Source organism: Trichoderma atroviride, chromosome 2, assembly GCF_020647795.1.
Source record: "Trichoderma atroviride chromosome 2, complete sequence".
In the NCBI taxonomy this organism is placed as follows: Eukaryota; Fungi; Ascomycota; class Sordariomycetes; order Hypocreales; family Hypocreaceae; genus Trichoderma; species Trichoderma atroviride.
The window spans coordinates 783,489-800,454 of NC_089401.1; the positions used below are offsets into that span (position 1 = coordinate 783,489).

Here is a 16,966-nt window from a genome sequence, read left to right on the forward strand (position 1 = left end):
TCCCAATCGCTGTTGATGCTCAAGATTCTACCTCCACATTCTACCCAGTATATGCTGTGCAAATTTTTTCGTCTATCGTCAAGCCAGCGAGCCAATATCTCATAATTATGTTGAGATATGAAGGATCGCCATATTTCTCCGTAGTCCAAAAAAAGAGACTCGTTATCGCCAAATCTTCTAATCTTGGTGGCTGAAGTATTTGCCTGGGTAAACGTAAAGCTTGTATTCTGATACTTTCCCATTGTTCGCCCGCCATTGACAGTGCTGTAATTTGCTGTGGGTTCCCAGAGTATCGATTGTTTGAGACTGGCTTGTTGGTAGTACATGTGAGCTGCACACCAACCCCCGATGAATGCCTGTAAATGGCTGGCGTAATAGTTCTTCACAAACTCCATACAGCCCGTGATTCCTTTGTTGTAACAGCCTATAATCAGGTCTATTTGCTCGACTCCGCGGGGCGTGGAGATTGTTCCGTGCAGAACACTGAAAGGCTGGCCAAGGGCATCTTCGTAGGTCGTATCCTCGAAATCGTGAGTCTCATCGCTTGGGAAAATATCAATTTCCCCATCCTTTTGAAGAATTATTGTAAAACTGCTGGATTTAATCTCATCCATATAAAATTCCATGTCAATTTGGCGTAAAACGGAATATAGCTTCTCCCCTAGAAGATATGTCGGTCTCTCTAGAGGGGCATGCGCCCAGGTGCTTAAGGCGATCATCTTTCTTCTGCTGACGATTACAACACCATTTGTTTGTAAATCGTCAATGATGTCCTGTCCAAATAGTTCCCAAGTAACGCCGTTGATGCTCAAAGCGGTGATGCTATCCGCCACAGACTCCTTGTAGCCTGGAATAATGAGCTCCCAGCGGGCATTCGGCGGAGCTGAGCCTGGAATAGTAAATTCCAAGGCGCGGTACCCGCCAAAAACACCGCCAACGTCAAACATGACAGACATGAGTGTGGCCGGATATGGAAAGGTAGTGGAAAGATATTTGAGAGGATTCATTCGATCTTGGCAGCTAGCATCCAAAGCTTTGCTAAACGGAAAGTTTTGCTTCAGTATATTAACGTCACTTATACTGAGCTTTTTGACGACTTCAGATATAGCGTTAACGCTCATATTAGGGATGTGGGTGGAAGCCATTGTGACAAAGATTCTTATTGCTAATGAATTCTGGTAAAATAAGCGTTATTTCATGGATCTGTACGTGACATATGTATAAGAGGTTTTATTTATATAGGAGAGCGAATGTGGTGCAGTGAAGTTGCTGGGAGTATTAAATTTCGTCGCGCCTTAATTTGACCTAGGTACCTAAACTAGATATATGGGCCTACCCAATCTTCTGAGTGTACTAAAATAAAACTGCGAATAGTTACTGGTATCTTTATGTTTGCGCGTGTCTTAAATTTAATACTAGCCTTATAATTAGCCGGGCAGCCGCGAAGGTACTGGCAACCTGCACCTGCCACTGTGGGCTGTAATGCTGCTATAATTAGAGATGTGTGTTTGGTGGCTGGCAACTAATACGCAAGGAACAGGGGGGGCCGGCGGCTATTGAAGCATTGAGCGGCACAGTAACCAGCAACATGAGCGGAATGGATCATTGAGTAACCAGCAACATAAGCGTAATGGATCATTGAGTGACCAGCAATATACAATATTCTTAAGTTTAGGTTACTAGTACGCCTAGGCTCCTAGTAACTTTCAGCGGGGGAGTTGCTGGCCACCCGTAGATACCAGCAACTACAGCAAGAAGGAAACATCAATTACCAGCCACTACATGCTTTTCTTATAATTTGCTACCAGTCACTATGCATTTTTCTTGCGCTTTAGTTACTAGTCATAAAATAATCCACGACCGCGTAATTACCAGTTACTGCACACACATTTACTTATTTTGCTGAAGAAATTTCGTCATATTGGAGGCATCTATTACTAGCAATTGCAGTATACTTCCTTGCGTCTCTTTTATACGCCTTATGTAATTATACTAAAATGCATTTAGTTACTAGTATTGGTAGCATATTAAAGCATTGTAAGGCATCTATCCCAGTGTTGTGAATTGTTGTATATTGCAATTTCGGCAGCCAGTTGAGATAATTTTCTGGATGTCAGCTATGACTGTTTCGGGCAGAGGTACTGGCGTAGCTTTTGCCCGTGGTAACACGTGCAGTGCAGAGCCTTAGGTACGCGGATTAATGTAGTTACCCCGCCAACTACTAGTATCATGAGCGGGCTCTCGTGACAAACATTTAGCCAGTGTTTAATTTCTCTTCCATGAACATCCCCATGTCACGGCTATTAGACCGTTGCTGCCTCACCACCGCCACCAACACCACCATCACCATGTCGAACGCGTCTGTAACACCGCCGATGCGCGTATCTGGATGGAATACCCATTTTTTAGCCACGTCCGCTGGTGTCCGATTTGCTGGCCTATTCCGACTCGATGGTTTCGATATTACATACCGCGACGTCTTGACCGAGATGCGTTTGTGCTTCGACATACCAAATAGTATATCTCAGATTCATGGACAAACTCACGGCCAGGATGAATATGATGGTCCCTGGGATAACCTTGCCTTTGCATTTACCGACTACGTGAATCTACCTCCAGGCGAGGCGTCTGCTCCCCTTACCACCATTGTAACTAGCGATCTTGATCAGCTGGTGCCTCCTCCTCCACCTGCATTGCCAACGAACATAGAAGAGCCACCCATTATACGTTTTCGCCTTGTTCGGCACCGCTCCTGTGGCCTACCGAGCACTGCTCCACTGGCATCACATCTTGAAGGTTCGCTTTAAGGAGCTGGAATAATATTCTGTCCTGCCAGCTAATTATATCTAAGGCGGCTGCGCGCAGCACATCCCGCTCCCTATACGCCGCAGGGAGCCCCGCTATCTCCCCCCCAAAGTGTCCTCGACCGATCCTCGAATTTCTTCTTTGCCACTTCGAAAGAGAGCGACAGGAACCAGAAGCTCACGATCACCCTCTAAGCGCTCCGCATCCGGCTCTGTGTCCCCTGATAAGAACTCTGAGTCAGGCCAGCTGCCCATGCATGAAGAGGAATCTTTAGCCAACATGGTGGCGCCGCCCAATATGAATAACCCACCCGACTTCCGTCAGACTATCGCGAAATTTCGCTCGTCCCTTCTTACGTTCGCTCGGCAGTGCGCTGTATCAGGGAAGGGCCGAACTTGGTGTTACAGCCCTGCCATCGGCCCTGCCCTACAGGCATGCCACATCGTCCCCCAACAGCACTATCATCTATATCCCGATCCCCTCCTTGATCCTCAGAGCAATGATGACCTCGAGCTTAGTCCACAGCGTCTGCTTAAGTCTTGGGAATCAACCTGGGCTTTCAGCAATGGGATTCTTTTACTGAGCCACTTCCATGAACTCTTCGACTCCAGGCTATTCTCTATCCACCCAGATACGCTGCAGATCCGCGCTTTTATGCCCTACGATGTCATTTGCGATTACCATGGACGTAAAGCCGCCTTGGGGGCCTATGTCGATCGCAATGCCTTGCGGCATCATTACGAAATGTGCTGTATCGAGAATATGGCTGCCGAAATGCCGCTGAGGGATCAATTTTTCGCTCTTGAAACTGAACCAACTACACCGAGCACGGCATCGCTTATCAACGCCCGGATGGCATATTCTTTCGTACCGAGTTCGATAAGTATGCATGGTCAGTCGACACGGCGCCCTTCTGGTGACCCATCTAAAAGGGCGCGACCTGCAGAGGATAGCTCGATCCCAGATACACATGAAGAAGACGGAGCGTCGAGGTTTTTCACACCGGATGAAGCAACTTATGAGCAAAAACATAAGCGAAGACGGCTATCACAGCACGCGCTGGAAGAAGGGCTTGGGGATTTTGGACATGTAAACTCCCCACGAGCTTACGATAGCTATGTAATGCCACCTACCTCGGCGTCCTTCCTGGCGGATGTAAACTGGAAATTATTGAAACTCACCTCGATTTAAGGTTGATCACTGGAGTTAAAAGAGGCATATAGTTGACACGCAACATGTACGATGATTGGTTTCCATTACATTGTTTTCTTGAGGTGGCGCCTGGGGGGGAAAGAGTTTCGTTATTGCAAAGCAGTTGTTACATATAGTGCTCAAAAATTGTATACTCATATAACAAAGTATAGCGCAACTCTTGTTTGTGTTGATATATCCAAGCCTGTAGTGTGCAATAAAGAATTTTTTATTTTTTTTTGGCTGCTACTAGGAGTGGTAGAATGGCGAGGGAAACACGCAAATTATATGAATCACAATCTCGATGTTTGAGGCCATATCTAACGTTGATGCACTACTAACTTGGTAGACGGTTTATATTAACTCAAAAAGAGAGATGTAAGGTTTCAACTTTCAGCTTCCTAAGATCCTAGACACCAATATCCTTGACAGTCGTGAGGCGAGCCACCATGTCGTCACGAAGGGGCACAAGAATGTGAAGACCTATGCGGTATTAGCGAGCGTCAAGTTTACTTTGCGTCAACTCACAAGACCCAGTCTGAGGAGCTTCATATGTAGCTGATCTCTCGTAGCCAGCTTGGGCAGCCATGACATCAATAGATTGCTGGTTGTACTTATAGGCCTTAAATATGTTGAGTTCCGTGTTTTTTTCGATGCGCACTCTCTTTTGTTCACCGGGTGCATCCTCGTGGAAGATGAACTCCATGATTTTCGTAGCCACTAATTGCCACACCACATGGAAAGCAGGCTCGTGGACGATGCGAACATTCCGCTGCCATCCTTCATCCTTAAGTACGGCGCGTTCTGGGTTGCGATCGATACTATTCAACATGTTATCCAGCTCACCACGACCTTTCTCGATGAAATCACGGAACGCGTCTGTATCATACGCGGAGCGGACACTGTCCTCGTCCATATTTCCGTCTTGACCTATGATTATTTTGTCTGTAATTGAGGCCAAATCCCGCAATAATTTGTTGTTCACTTCCGGCAAGTCGTTCAAGAGGGAAGATCCTAACGACAGCACGTGTCCAAGATGAAGGCGCTGATCGGTAGCGTAACTTGGAGCTGATTCAAATGGCCCTTGCCAGCATTCAATGTCAAGGCGAGGGTAAAGCTCGATTATCCTTGCTGCAAGCTCCGACATGGCCTTGACATCCTCGTCCACCATTCGATAAACTTTTATATTTTTACACAATTTCAGTATCTCTATCGTTTTGTTCCCATCACTGTCGATGTTAGAATCATGAATACACCATACCAGTGCTACAACTCACCCAGGGCCAAACTCAGTTAAAACCGAACAGTCTTCAACTTCATATCCAATCTCCTGGCTGTTAAGAGAGATAATATGAAGCTCGTCCCTTGTTTGTGGAGACTCTTTGCTGACACCTTTCCACTCATTTTCTGGCCCATAAAATGCGGGAGCCTTTAATTTGTGCCAGTCGTCATTACCACGGAGATTTTGGAGTATAAGAGAAGCAAAGGTGCCTTCGGGGCGTGGAAGCATAAACCATTTTACATGGCTTTCTTCAGTAGATTGAGAAATCATAGTGGAGAGCCGCGCGCCCATAATACTGAAGTAGTGTGTATTTGCAAACCGCTGAAGTCTGTGTAGGGAATGGATTGGATATCATTGTGTCAAGAAATCACAGAGAACCACGCTCTTTATAATTTATTGAATGTCTCATCCTCTGCCAAGTCAGGCGAAGAGTACGTATCTTCTGTGCACATATATCATTTCCATTTCCCAGAGATAAAAATAATGATACCATCCTCGTCTTCTGAAGAGCCAACAAGTCAAAGGCGCTAGAGAGCTTTACTGTACAAGTACAATCGTATAAAGGTCTTACACAAATAACAAGTACGGTCTTATTGCGTGCGTAGCGTGCCAGCGCTGTAAAGCAGTAAGTGCGTGAGATTAACCGCTCGACACGCAACACTCCAGCATAATTATTCCATCCCACACACCCTCATCAATCAATTTTCTGTGACTTGAACTGGGCTACAGAAGTGCATGAGACCCACCCATCCACATCTCCCCTGATTCTCAGCTCATCTAAGTTGAATGACTTATTAAATACGTCACGGTCTAGAAAGGACCAAGTGGCAATGGGTTTGCGAGACAAGGATCTCGTCAACTGGTGACCAGTATCGTCGCCATTATCCCTAAATTTGATTGGGCTACTAAGCAAATGTAGGCTCACACTAGTCGCGAAGAAAATTGCTCATAAACATTACGGAGCTGATTCATAAGACATGAGTCCAAATGGGCTCATTCGCAATAACAGCAAAAGTTCCCATGTGGCCTCCATCTCATGAGATGCATTTGAGACTATTGAAAAAAATCCCTGCTCTTCAGGGCTCATTAATCCTTGCATAATCCGCACTCTCCCGGCTTATGAGATTCGAAAGGCCGCTAAAACCACCAACTAACGCAAAAGTTCCCGTGTGGTCATTAGTCTCACGAGACGCATATGGTTCTTAAGTCTTATGGGACTATTGCGTAGACTCTGCGGTTCTAGGCTCATGAAACTCCACACGTGTCCGCCCCCTCTCGGCTTATGATATTCCTAAAATCCGCTAAATCCACGCAACAGTTGCAAAAGTTCCCTGCATAGCTTGTGGTCACACTGTTTAATTTTGGGCACATGAGACATCTCATATTTGCTCATTGTACGCCCGTAGACCCACCGGTAGGAAGTCGAGCTTGCAATTTATCCCATTCACGCCAGAATAACCGGTCAAATCATGAGATTGAGAAACAGAAGCCTCGGACGATATATCTGATTATTGTTTTATATAGTAATCAATAGGATATGATCTGGCTTGAGGGTCCCCGGCTTTTGCTAGCTGATCTGCGATAACCAAAACCTTTGTCAATATCTCTCTCCTCACTTCTTTCGATACTACATAACAAATGTACACTCTTTCTACTCTTTCATCTTCGTTCCAATCGAGTCCTCCCCATTCCTTCAATACCTCTTTCTCTTTCGTTGCATTATATCCTACCGGAAGTGGTTTAGTAGTCGTCCAGTGTGAGCCTAGCCGGTCAGCGAAATTAACTTCTTTTAGGCAAAGTGTACCCCTTACAAAGCCCATAATGTCTTGGTAAAACCACATAATCATCTTTGAAAGACTTTGCGATGAGTGTAAAGAAGGGGGTCACGTTGTCCATGACGAAGTATGGAAGTCTGTGTAAGGAACGTTTGTAGTCTCTCATGTTATCGCTTGAGGGATAGACCCCTTATATGCTCATCCCACAATGATCCAAAACTCTTCTCTCGTTGCTTTTGCGAGCACTATCAATGCATTTCTGCGCTAAAGTGCAGTAGCTAATGCGTTAATACAAGTACATCCTTTTTGCTTCCCTGCAGCTTTCCTGATGCATATGTCTCATAATTGCGCCCTCCTTTCTCATACGTATGTGTATGCACACTCCATTCAATCCAGCCGTCCTCAATCCGAATCTGTATGGTGGTGCGGATTTGAGATACTTCAGCGTTTGGTCCGCCCAGTGCGGTGACCTGATAGTGTTAGTTTTCTGCACAACGATTAAAATTGTCTACCATACCCCGAGACTTTCTTCAACTTGAGACGTTGGAAAAGACATTATCACAAGATGTCTGCGTGGTAGTATTCTGCAGGAATTCCGACCGCTGTTACATGGAATCGAGTGTAGCTTTATATAGACCTTGACGCTATATTTTGAAGCATTTTCCTTGTTATTTACCCAGGTCGTTTAGGCATACATCCATGCTCGGTAACACGAGAGTCTCATTTCCTGTCTCATTTCCCACCTCCGCCTACTGACACACCTTACACGCAATCCTTTCTGGCGATGGTTTGGCCCCCAAGTAAAATCAGGTCCAGGTAACCTGAAGCGGGTCGCTTTTAACCCTGAGCATGCAACCTTGCATCACGCTAAGAAGAGCGAGGGTTCAGCTTCCATGTTCCCGTAGCCATTCATCGATTGCCACGCAATCCCAGTCTCAGCCACTAGAGGACGGCACGCTCTCAGCCCAAACGTGGATGGCTGCAAGTATCCAAACATACAGCCAAGAACTGATGAATCACAAAAAGAAAGGAACAGAAAAAATGAAAATATAGACCAGTAGTAGTGTAATAACCCATGCTCTCTATATCGACCGACAATGGCGAACTTCCGTCTTGACCCGATAACTCAGAGTAAGATTAGAGCTTCCTACCTGCTTATATAAATGTACGTGGGGGGGAGTCAAAAAATATGTATGTTGAATAAGTGCACATGATCTTAATAATCACATGTTGGAATTCTGTAGTCCTAGAAACTCGTCCATTATTCTTTATTGGTGCATGTAGGGCGCGAAAGTTTACCCGGCCTTACCCGCGTTAGAATAATTGCGAAAGCATTGGTCATAAGTTTATCGATAACAGGCCCACTGAGTAATACGCAAGACCTGCCTTACCCAACCCTGATCGCAACGCATCTACCGATCCAGCGACAAATGATCCCACACTAGAGGGTGCTTTTAATTTTGAGACGATGACTTCTAGTTCCGAAGGCCGAGCACCGATGCTTACCGACTCCGGTAAAAGAAAAATAGATTTACTGCTCAGTAATCTGCCTGGTGATGAAGACTGGTTTAGGGATGAAAGCGACGTTCAAGCACTGCGTGAGCGACTTACAAGTACTCAAATATCTCGTGAAATGAGATGGTGCGACATCTTTACAGCATATCATAATTTATTAGAAGAGCTTGTCGACGGTTGGTTCGAAAACGAGGCCCGTTATTTGATGATTATAATAATTGCTACGGGCGTGGTGGCAATCGAATCGGCGCCAAGGCGGCACACCAACGAGCACAACCAACTCAAAGAGGTTGTGTACAGTGCGATAAGACAATGTTTCCGGAAGATGGGATCAGTAGGTAAATTGGATGATAAGTTTATACAGCGACATTTGGGCAGAGCGCGGGATGGCACCCAGCTACTGAAGTCACTCGACTGCTATCCTTTCTTTTCGCGCATCTACGAGCTTCCTTATCTAGGTATAAGCCATTGATTGATCGACTTCATCCGAGATTGTGTACTGACGAATGGTAGTCCCTGTGATGCTGTCACTATTTTTAAGCCTAAGCTATAAGGGTAGCAAAGATTACATCAGACAAGAAATATTGGCCAGAGCATCAACACCGCCTCAGATTTGGGACTCAGCAAGTATCTCCATACCAGATTTGGTGAACTCTAATATCAGGGGCAAAGTAAGGTGAGATAATTCACTCCATGGCAATGCTTTAGTACCAACTAACTCAAAACATAGCCTTGCGGCAATATACAACTTCTTAGACAAACCAGGCACTCGTCAAGTTGTCGCTGCTTTAGACGAATTTTGGCTTGTTGGATAGTCAGATAGGACAAAACGAATATTTCCTCCCGGTACAGAAAAGCCTATATCACTTTGAAGACACAACACTTCGTCTGGCCGCCACTCAGCTGCATATTCCAACAGCCGCGTAAGCAACGGATCTACTTGTTCAAAAACAGCAGTGCATGCATTAGCGAATATAGGAAGTAGGAGGTTTACTCGATCTTTCCGTAGAAGAAATGTACTGTTTTGATTGAGCTGCGCCGTGGCCTGGTGTTCTGGAGATATCACATGCACTGCTAGTCCTTGGCTTGAGAAATGCGTTTCAAGAGCCTCTTGCTAGAGATTTGTTAGCAACGTCTTCATTTTCAAACACTTAGATACTAACCAAGCTTTGAAGAACAGCATCAGCGTAAATTTGACATGCACTTGGCATACCAAAGTTATGTAATGCTGCTGGAGCATTTAGATCAGGTATGGCTCTCTCGATAGGCTCTCCTGGAGCAAGTACTTGGGGTAGCATAGATTTCCTAACAGGGGCCGTAATGACTTCAGATATTGCATTAGCTCTAAGCCCATTGAATATAGGCTCAAAGCGCAAGAATTTATAAGGAACAAGAGGCATTGCTTGAGTGTAACCCATATGAAGAAATTGCAAGACTACAGGATCTGAGGTATTACCCCGCAGCATCTTAAGACCCCGCACCACGTGATGCCGGATAATGAAAGACGCTCCTTCGCATAATGATAAGACAGTGATGAAAAGAGACGATAATTGTCTATCTAGAAAATGAGGGTAGCCCTGAGGGCTTCACGAATAAAAAGAACATCCTCTTGGTGTTGGGAACGAACAGACTTGCTGCATCAGGTCATGGGAGCTCTCATGTGCAATACATAATACAAAGAGGATCTTCTCAACGATAGCTTCTAAACCGAATATACAAAGCGCCCTCCCTGCTAGTAGCTATAGCGGTGTACTTTATGTACCCTAGCTATACTTGTGATCCTTCAAAAATATATGATACTTTGTCCTGAGATCATCCATTTTCTTATTTGTTTCGTCTGCTATTTCTGTGATAATTCTCGCCGCTTCAAGAATGTTTTCTTTGTTTCCCTCCTCTACCGCTGCTGCTAAAGTGTCCACAGCATCCAACAATTCTTTTTTGTTTTTCTCCAGCCTGATGTTGAGATATTCTTGCAAAGAATCGAAGATTGGATTTTTTGTTTTTGTTGAAGTCATCTATATAAATTAGAAAGTCAAGTCACCTGTGTGAGGATAGTGTAGTACCTTCAAATAACTGTTCTTGCTAATACAGTAGAGGAAAACAATATCGGAAGACTGTATTAAGGTTCTGTGTATATTGTAGCTGCATATAGATGGAAATGAGATGTCAACGAGTCGTCTATTTATATTAAAATGACTGGTCAAAGGCCCCGCTTCAAGTTACCCAGGCTTGGCGCAGTGCTGCTATCACACACATTCCGCCCCCCTGATCTCGTATAGTGAGCCAGTAGGATCGCTATCCGGGCTATGTACCAATGCTTCACTCCACCAATAATAAAACTATACCAATTTTGGGATGTTGTCTTAGAAAACTAGAGTGCGAGTGGGTGGGCAAGCTACAATTCTGCTGAGGCATATTTTTAGTTTCAATTACCAGATGTGTATAAGATGATACTTAGATCTCGTTAATTACTTGATGAAACTTCACCGTAGCTGTATCGACATCCAAAATGGACATTCCACCCACTACTACTGGGCCTTTACACCGTTCCGTCGACGAGAGCTTTGTTGTCGATGCCTTTACAAAACTCTCGTGTTTCTATCCTATCATGTCAAAGACAGCTATTTCTGAAATTTCAATCGTCAATCTCAATCACCCTACCACTCAGCTTATGATCTCCTTCGCAAAAATAATAAACTCACAGGAGACAACTCTACATCGTATCCGATCATATAGACCTAACAACAAAATAGAGACAATACGCTATCGGGTTCTCAGCGCCCTGCTCCATTCGTATCGGAATGAACATGATCTTGCAAAAGAAGCATGCGACATAACTGAGCGTTATTTGTTGCAGCCTAAGGAGTCTCTCTTTCAGGAGGACCCTGGACTACTTACACTGCTCTGGAGTCATACTCTTCTTGTTATGTATGAGCCCTTTACCCATTCACGAACTTTCGATGCTAACATCTTAAGTTCTTATCTCCACTGTCAAGATCAACCCCCGACAAGTCTATTAATCCTAGAATCTTTATCTCCTCTTCCTACAAGTCTGTTCGAAGACTATCAACTGAGCTCGAAAGATTTCAAGCGCCACCAACGGAGAGTACGCATAATACTTTTTCGTAAGGATCGAATGCCCACCAATGACTTATTGTATTGGTACAATCGCCTTTCTTGGTTAGAAGGGACAACAGCGTCCGGCTACAGACATATTAAGGATATTATAAGAGAGTGTCAAAAAGAACAAAATGCCACTGCTATATCATGGATGTCCAATGCGATAGAATACATTCAAATGATACAAGAAAGGGACATGGTCACATCCCTCCAGCGACGCTTGCAGTATCACTACCGGTAAAGACCAGTACTCTCACAATTGTGTGTGCAGATACTAATTGTATATAGAGAATGCAGTTATCTAATTGCAATCACGAAGTGCTGGGTAAACAAGTATGGTGGATTGGAGGTAATGCCTAGTTTTGTGATACAGAAATTGCTGGACAAGGCAGTCGCGTTCAATGAAAATTGCCCAAAGGATCTGAAGGCTGCGCTGGAGAACTTGCTGAAAGTGGATAGAGCCAGGGGCAGCCCATGGGATGATCTTGAATATGGGCCTATTTGTTAGTTGGTTATATGGTTGTATGCGCTGTTAGCCTGATGTCTTATCTTTTTACTATTTGTCCTATTGCTAAAGTAAATGCGCATCGAAAGGGTTTGTGAAAAAAGCACAGATTCATGTGTGGAGGGAGGTCTCAGTTGTGTATCCGAGCTCGTAAGACTTAAAATGCTGCAGAAAAGATTTGCGACCTCTTCCGCAAGCTGCAATAGGCTTGTAAGCCCCCTTTTCAAAAACAAGAAATTTTCAGTAGTCTTGTCCGGAGAGCGCGCATTCGGCTAATGAGACAGGTAGTATTCCTGGGCGCATTTACAAGTGGTAAAAGCGGGGTGCTTTTATTAGTCTTATAAGCCAGAGGGGAGATGCAGGATTCTATTAGTTATATTAGCTTATGCAGGGAACTTTTGCTAGCCTTATAATACACAGAGATATCATATATCCCATAAGCCCAAATATTACAGGATTTAACAGGCTGCAGCTTAGTATATTGCTGTAAGAAGTAAAAATAACTACTATAGCCCCTTTAATTATTTAACTAGTTAGAACTCAAAAACTACTTATAAATAATAAAATGCTGTAATAGGTGTTGTAAAGTACAGCAGACCACTGTCTTTAATTGAAGATAAAATGGGGTATACTGATTGCCCTGAGCCTTTTTGTTCAGTTTCTTGCTCCACGAGGAGAGAATTGGTTAAGCATCTACGGAAACACAGCAGTCATCCCTTTTTCTGTCATTGCGGAAGAAGATTCTCGAGCTTTGACGGACTAAACAGTCATCAATCACGATCCAATCATATCAACAAAGGCAACAACAGCAACAAATACACTGAAATAAACTGTGAATCTTGCGGGCGACTGCTTTTACTATTCAAATGGGCCATAGATATCCACATGCATCGTCATCTCGAGATAAGCTCCGCCAGCCAACCCAAAGAACTCAGGTCCATCGCAGAATGCCAAAATGTATTAAGCATTACCAATTTTCCTCAGCATGATCAACCCCCTTCAATGCAAAGTACTGTGAGAAGGGCACAGGACCTTAATCATTCACCGGGATATAATCCAGCCAGGGAAGATCAACTCCCTCCAATACGGAGTGTTGTGGGAGAGGCACTAGACAAAGAAGTCCCAAAGCACAGGAAAGGGATGATTGAAGGAAATGGGCATAAACATATTTATATGGAACACCTAAATCTGTTTATTTAGATGGCTATCAGAACCTTATCGTTTAATGGAAGTATATGACAAATTTTATTGTCGACGCCTTGTTTTCACAACCATCTCACGATGCTTTGCTTTCTTTAAGCGTCTGCGCAGGACCTGGTCTTGTGATCTAAGCGATATCCCATGGTCAGACTTAACATGGGCCCTGAAGTGATTCAGATGCTTGAACTTCCGGTCTCCGCATGCAGGGTGTTTGCAAATAATCGGCTCACCACGCTGCTCAGCACGCTCTCGTTCTGTCAAGTGCCTGTCCTCCCAGTGGTCATTCCTGACTGTATCCCTACAAAACTCGAATGTCCGTTCCTTGAGAGGCATTTGATCGTCACCAATACAGTCAGGACATTGGGTTGTTTCCATAAGTATCGGAAAGAGGTCAGGTTCAGGTTCGGAAGTAGTGACCAGCTTCGGTTCTTTCTTGAGAGACTGCTCGGCTTGGGTCTCTAGCCGGGTCTGGAGGACTTTTCTCGGCTCTTTCTTATTGCAAAAATCTACCATCAATTGGACGGCTTCAATCCTCCGCTGTAGGATCTCCTCGCCGGTCCAGTTTTCGGGCTGATGGCAAAGAATCTCGGCTAGCCTTGCTCTCTCGGCGATAGCAGTATGCATTGTTGGTTCCTCGAAATGCTCTTCCACTTCTCCTCGTGCTTGTGCCTCAAGGTCCCAGGTCGGACGGTTATAGAAGTAGAATTCGCGGTACTCTTTCACGATTCTTTTCTCGCGCTGGGCTCTCATAAGTCGAATGTCGTTAGTGAGCTGTCGGATTCTTTCCTCATCTGCACAACCTTCAATACGGTATAGGCCTTGCTTGAGAGAATTGCGCTTCTCTTCCATCTTCACAATCTCCGGGTCTGGAGGCGCTGCCTCCCATACTTCTTTGGGTACCATATCTCTCACGGCTCGTGGGTCGCGTGTCAAACTAACATGTGCAAACATTCGGAATAGCTGGACTTCCTTTTCCTCCTCAAGGAAAGCATTCTGGAGATCGAATTGGGCAAATTCATTAAGATAAGCGTTGAAAAATGTCGCAAATTTGGGATCATGGCGCATCATTTGATCACGGACAGAATCCGGAGCGTCACCTATCAAACCCAGTGTTAGCAAAGATATCAACGTTAGACTATTTCGCTACATTTAATCTGAAAGAAGTATCGTGAGAATTGACTTACCATTAGCAGCGTTACCGGCACCTCTTCGTGCACATCTTGGCGTCAACTTCTGTTCGTGACCTGTGTCAAGGCTCTGCCGGCCCATGTCTTCGTTCAGCGTGGAGTACAACATAGCCTCATTGGAAGAGAGAGCAGAGTTTCGAGTCCGACGAAATATCGGCACCTTGAGCATCTCTTGTTTCCATCGGAGCGCTATACAATCCCGTTTGCCCCATGGGCTTTTCTGAAACAGGGAGAGTGCATCAGTTATACTCTCGGCCGCAAATGCTTTATCAGCCAGTGCCAAAGCAGCAATAGTAAGAATCACGTCAAAGATTAACTTATTAGTGGGCGTGAAGAAGAATATAGTCCTAAGGTCAGTCAGGTCAATACAATGCTATTATGTATAGGCTGTAGTGAAACAGTGAAAACAAAGACATACGGTTTCGGCTTTCTGTCCGCTCCTTTATGGTGAATGAACTTGATAGCCATGGCAGGAACAGTCTGCTGTGTAACAGGGTGGCGGACTATTGTAAAAAGAATATCCTCGTAGCAAAGAGCCTTAGGGCGGTTGAGATTAGTAGGTTCTTGTAACAATAGCTTGTTAACCTTAGCAGATATTTCATCTGTTGCTTCGGGGGGAGTCATCATCATCATCAGCTGACTGGATGGCCTTGCTATTAAAAAGTTTTTCAAAAGACCCATCTGTTGGCCTTTTTCGCTGAGCTTCCACCAACTCTGCGGGTCGCACTCCAGTATAGCATAAGAGCTGGTAACATGCACTTAGCTGGAGGCGGAGCCGCCCAAGTCCCAGACTTCTGGTATCATATGCAATATTAAAGGTCAAAAGAACCCGCAGTGTATCAACATTAAGGACAGGCTTGCCATTCATGTTCGGAGGACGAAGTTTAAAATAAGGGATCAAGACCTGTCGGTAATACTATAAACAATTCATTAGTAACAAAGGTCTCCATTAAAGAAAATCTCAACATAGCATTTGCAATACCTTGTAAACTTCCTCGCTGTCATTTCGATCCATATATTTGCCGCTAACCAATCTGTAAAGTTGCTGAAATTGACGTATGTATTGAGCCATTGTACCTTCAGATCCAATTGTATAGTTTTCGCCAATATAGAAGAGAAAATCCATTGTAGTTTCGCGCTTGATGTTTTTAATTATTGATTGGTCATCTTTGGTATGTAATATCTTGGCACAGTATCTAGTAGTAAAGTAAGCTAATAACCTCTGTGCTAGAACAGATTAATATTTATACCTTTTCCATTTCCTTAACAGGCTGGTGAGATTGATTTTGGTTTCGTTTGCATAATATGGCTGTAGTGACTGGGTAGTACGTAGCTGTTCTCTATGAACTGCATGCTCCTTGGCAGTTAATACTTTGGGTCGGGCAAGTCTTGTATGTTCCTTTGATGTAAATTGCTGAAGAAATTCAAGGTGGTAATTGGGAGGTGCATGCGCACTTGCAGCACTTTTTGTTATTGACATTTTGATTGAGCTTAAAATTAGAATTTTTTGGGGGGGAGATAGTAAAGAATTTATAGTAAAATGAATATATAGCTAGATTACCTTGGCGCTTAGAAGTTATTTTGAAGCTTGTGTGATTGGGAGCTAAAGAGGGGCTGTAAGTTAAGCGCTTATTAAAGAGTGTGTGGGGCATGAAAATGCCAGCGCTTAGAATGTCAAAGATACTTAAGTATTTGAGTACTAAGAGTACTGCAAGAATTGCTAAAAGCAGCAGTAGTTTTGGCCTAATAAAGTAGTATAAACAGAGTTTTCTAGGTTTTAAGAGTAATAGTAAATAATATTACTAGATAATAGAAGTATAAAGTATATTATAATTTTAATTTTATATTAATAACTAGCTATTTAAGTTATTTAAATAAGTATAAAAAAATAAACTTATATACCTAGTTAATTTTAAGCTTATAAGACTTATAAGATAAGTTATATAAGTTATAGCTTATTAAGCTTATTTATTAAGTTAAATAAGTTAAACCTAATTAGTTAATTAGTCCTTAGTTAATCTAGTGGATCCTAGCGGGTTGGCCCATGGTCGCGACCATAAGAGTTGGGTTGTGACACAAGCCCTGCACAGATGATTATTACAAAGAAGTAAGTACTAGGCAAGCCGGGATCTGTAACGGCGGGAGGGAATAATCCTATAGCTAACAAATCTGTGCCGGGTAGAGATAAAAGAATGGCGAAGTGGCCTGAGGAATACTGAGGGTGGGAGACCCCTTGGCGCTTCATCATACCGAAATGTATAAAATTCAGCATTTTCAGCGTACAGTGTATTAGCGGGTGCGTTGATAGCTTCTCATTTTGCAATGATATCCTACAAGAGTTGGAGCTACACAAATCCTTCGAGCGACTATGTCGTCTCATCTAGAG

General features: G+C 43.9%; 8 protein-coding genes across 9 annotated transcripts; 3 read left to right on the forward strand and 5 right to left on the reverse strand.

Moving 5' to 3' along the window:
• Positions 1-177: 177 nt before the first annotated feature.
• On the reverse strand, positions 178-1,145 carry TrAtP1_002940 (uncharacterized protein; the record flags this gene model as incomplete). The annotated part of the gene is made up of 2 exons (XM_066111678.1): positions 178-310; positions 391-1,145. The coding sequence occupies 2 exons, from the start codon at positions 1,143-1,145 to the stop codon at positions 178-180; spliced, it is 888 nt and encodes a 295-aa protein (XP_065967757.1).
• A 1,144-nt stretch (positions 1,146-2,289) lies between these two features.
• TrAtP1_002941 (uncharacterized protein) lies at positions 2,290-4,265 on the forward strand. The gene is made up of 2 exons (XM_066111679.1): positions 2,290-2,796; positions 2,852-4,265. Exons 1-2 carry the CDS (start codon positions 2,292-2,294, stop codon positions 3,994-3,996), a joined length of 1,650 nt encoding a protein of 549 aa, XP_065967758.1. The 5' UTR covers positions 2,290-2,291; the 3' UTR covers positions 3,997-4,265.
• A 17-nt stretch (positions 4,266-4,282) lies between these two features.
• On the reverse strand, positions 4,283-5,620 carry TrAtP1_002942 (uncharacterized protein). 2 transcript variants are annotated; one of them, XM_066111680.1, is made up of 3 exons: positions 5,274-5,620; positions 4,525-5,225; positions 4,283-4,479 (listed from the first exon to the last, which is right to left on the reverse strand). In XM_066111680.1, exons 1-3 carry the CDS (start codon positions 5,567-5,569, stop codon positions 4,406-4,408), a joined length of 1,071 nt encoding a protein of 356 aa, XP_065967759.1. In that variant the 5' UTR covers positions 5,570-5,620; the 3' UTR covers positions 4,283-4,405. The 2 variants fall into 2 exon arrangements, with proteins under 2 accessions (XP_065967759.1, XP_065967760.1); XM_066111681.1 differs by having other exon boundaries at positions 4,283-5,225.
• A 1,166-nt stretch (positions 5,621-6,786) lies between these two features.
• On the reverse strand, positions 6,787-7,219 carry TrAtP1_002943 (uncharacterized protein; the record flags this gene model as incomplete). Its single annotated transcript, XM_066111682.1, has 2 exons — positions 6,787-7,040; positions 7,090-7,219. 2 exons carry the CDS (start codon positions 7,217-7,219, stop codon positions 6,787-6,789), a joined length of 384 nt encoding a protein of 127 aa, XP_065967761.1.
• A 112-nt stretch (positions 7,220-7,331) lies between these two features.
• Positions 7,332-7,609, reverse strand: TrAtP1_002944 (uncharacterized protein; the record flags this gene model as incomplete). Its single annotated transcript, XM_066111683.1, has 2 exons — positions 7,332-7,523; positions 7,571-7,609. The coding sequence occupies 2 exons, from the start codon at positions 7,607-7,609 to the stop codon at positions 7,332-7,334; spliced, it is 231 nt and encodes a 76-aa protein (XP_065967762.1).
• A 1,284-nt stretch (positions 7,610-8,893) lies between these two features.
• TrAtP1_002945 (uncharacterized protein) lies at positions 8,894-9,383 on the forward strand (the record flags this gene model as incomplete). Its single annotated transcript, XM_066111684.1, has 3 exons — positions 8,894-9,026; positions 9,082-9,244; positions 9,299-9,383. 3 exons carry the CDS (start codon positions 8,894-8,896, stop codon positions 9,381-9,383), a joined length of 381 nt encoding a protein of 126 aa, XP_065967763.1.
• Positions 9,384-11,049: 1,666 nt separating this feature from the next.
• On the forward strand, positions 11,050-12,340 carry TrAtP1_002946 (uncharacterized protein). The gene is made up of 3 exons (XM_066111685.1): positions 11,050-11,496; positions 11,545-11,925; positions 11,977-12,340. Exons 1-3 carry the CDS (start codon positions 11,078-11,080, stop codon positions 12,194-12,196), a joined length of 1,020 nt encoding a protein of 339 aa, XP_065967764.1. The 5' UTR covers positions 11,050-11,077; the 3' UTR covers positions 12,197-12,340.
• Positions 12,341-12,748: 408 nt separating this feature from the next.
• Positions 12,749-16,143, reverse strand: TrAtP1_002947 (uncharacterized protein). Its single transcript, XM_066111686.1, has 5 exons — positions 15,831-16,143; positions 15,563-15,776; positions 14,999-15,496; positions 14,578-14,927; positions 12,749-14,490 (listed from the first exon to the last, which is right to left on the reverse strand). The coding sequence occupies exons 3-5, from the start codon at positions 15,259-15,261 to the stop codon at positions 13,439-13,441; spliced, it is 1,665 nt and encodes a 554-aa protein (XP_065967765.1). The 5' UTR covers positions 15,262-15,496; positions 15,563-15,776; positions 15,831-16,143; the 3' UTR covers positions 12,749-13,438.
• Positions 16,144-16,966: the final 823 nt, after the last annotated feature.

Bases quoted from the DNA above. Each gene is read 5' to 3' on its own strand.
- TrAtP1_002941 (XM_066111679.1), top strand. From the start codon at position 2,292: ATGTCACGGCTATTAGACCGTTGCTGCCTCACCACCGCCACCAACACC. The intron at 2,797-2,851 runs GTTCGCTTTAAG...ATTATATCTAAG, and splicing joins ACTGGCATCACATCTTGAAG to GCGGCTGCGCGCAGCACATC.
- TrAtP1_002942 (XM_066111680.1), bottom strand. From the start codon at position 5,569: ATGGGCGCGCGGCTCTCCACTATGATTTCTCAATCTACTGAAGAAAGC. The intron at 5,226-5,273 runs GTGAGTTGTAGC...TAACATCGACAG, and splicing joins TTAACTGAGTTTGGCCCTGG to TGATGGGAACAAAACGATAG. The intron at 4,480-4,524 runs GTGAGTTGACGC...AATACCGCATAG, and splicing joins AGCTCCTCAGACTGGGTCTT to GTCTTCACATTCTTGTGCCC.
- TrAtP1_002946 (XM_066111685.1), top strand. From the start codon at position 11,078: ATGGACATTCCACCCACTACTACTGGGCCTTTACACCGTTCCGTCGAC. The intron at 11,497-11,544 runs GTATGAGCCCTT...TAACATCTTAAG, and splicing joins AGTCATACTCTTCTTGTTAT to TTCTTATCTCCACTGTCAAG. The intron at 11,926-11,976 runs GTAAAGACCAGT...AATTGTATATAG, and splicing joins CGCTTGCAGTATCACTACCG to AGAATGCAGTTATCTAATTG.
- TrAtP1_002947 (XM_066111686.1), bottom strand. From the start codon at position 15,261: ATGGGTCTTTTGAAAAACTTTTTAATAGCAAGGCCATCCAGTCAGCTG. The intron at 14,928-14,998 runs GTATGTCTTTGT...GACTGACCTTAG, and splicing joins GCGGACAGAAAGCCGAAACC to GACTATATTCTTCTTCACGC. The intron at 14,491-14,577 runs GTAAGTCAATTC...TGGGTTTGATAG, and splicing joins TGCCGGTAACGCTGCTAATG to GTGACGCTCCGGATTCTGTC.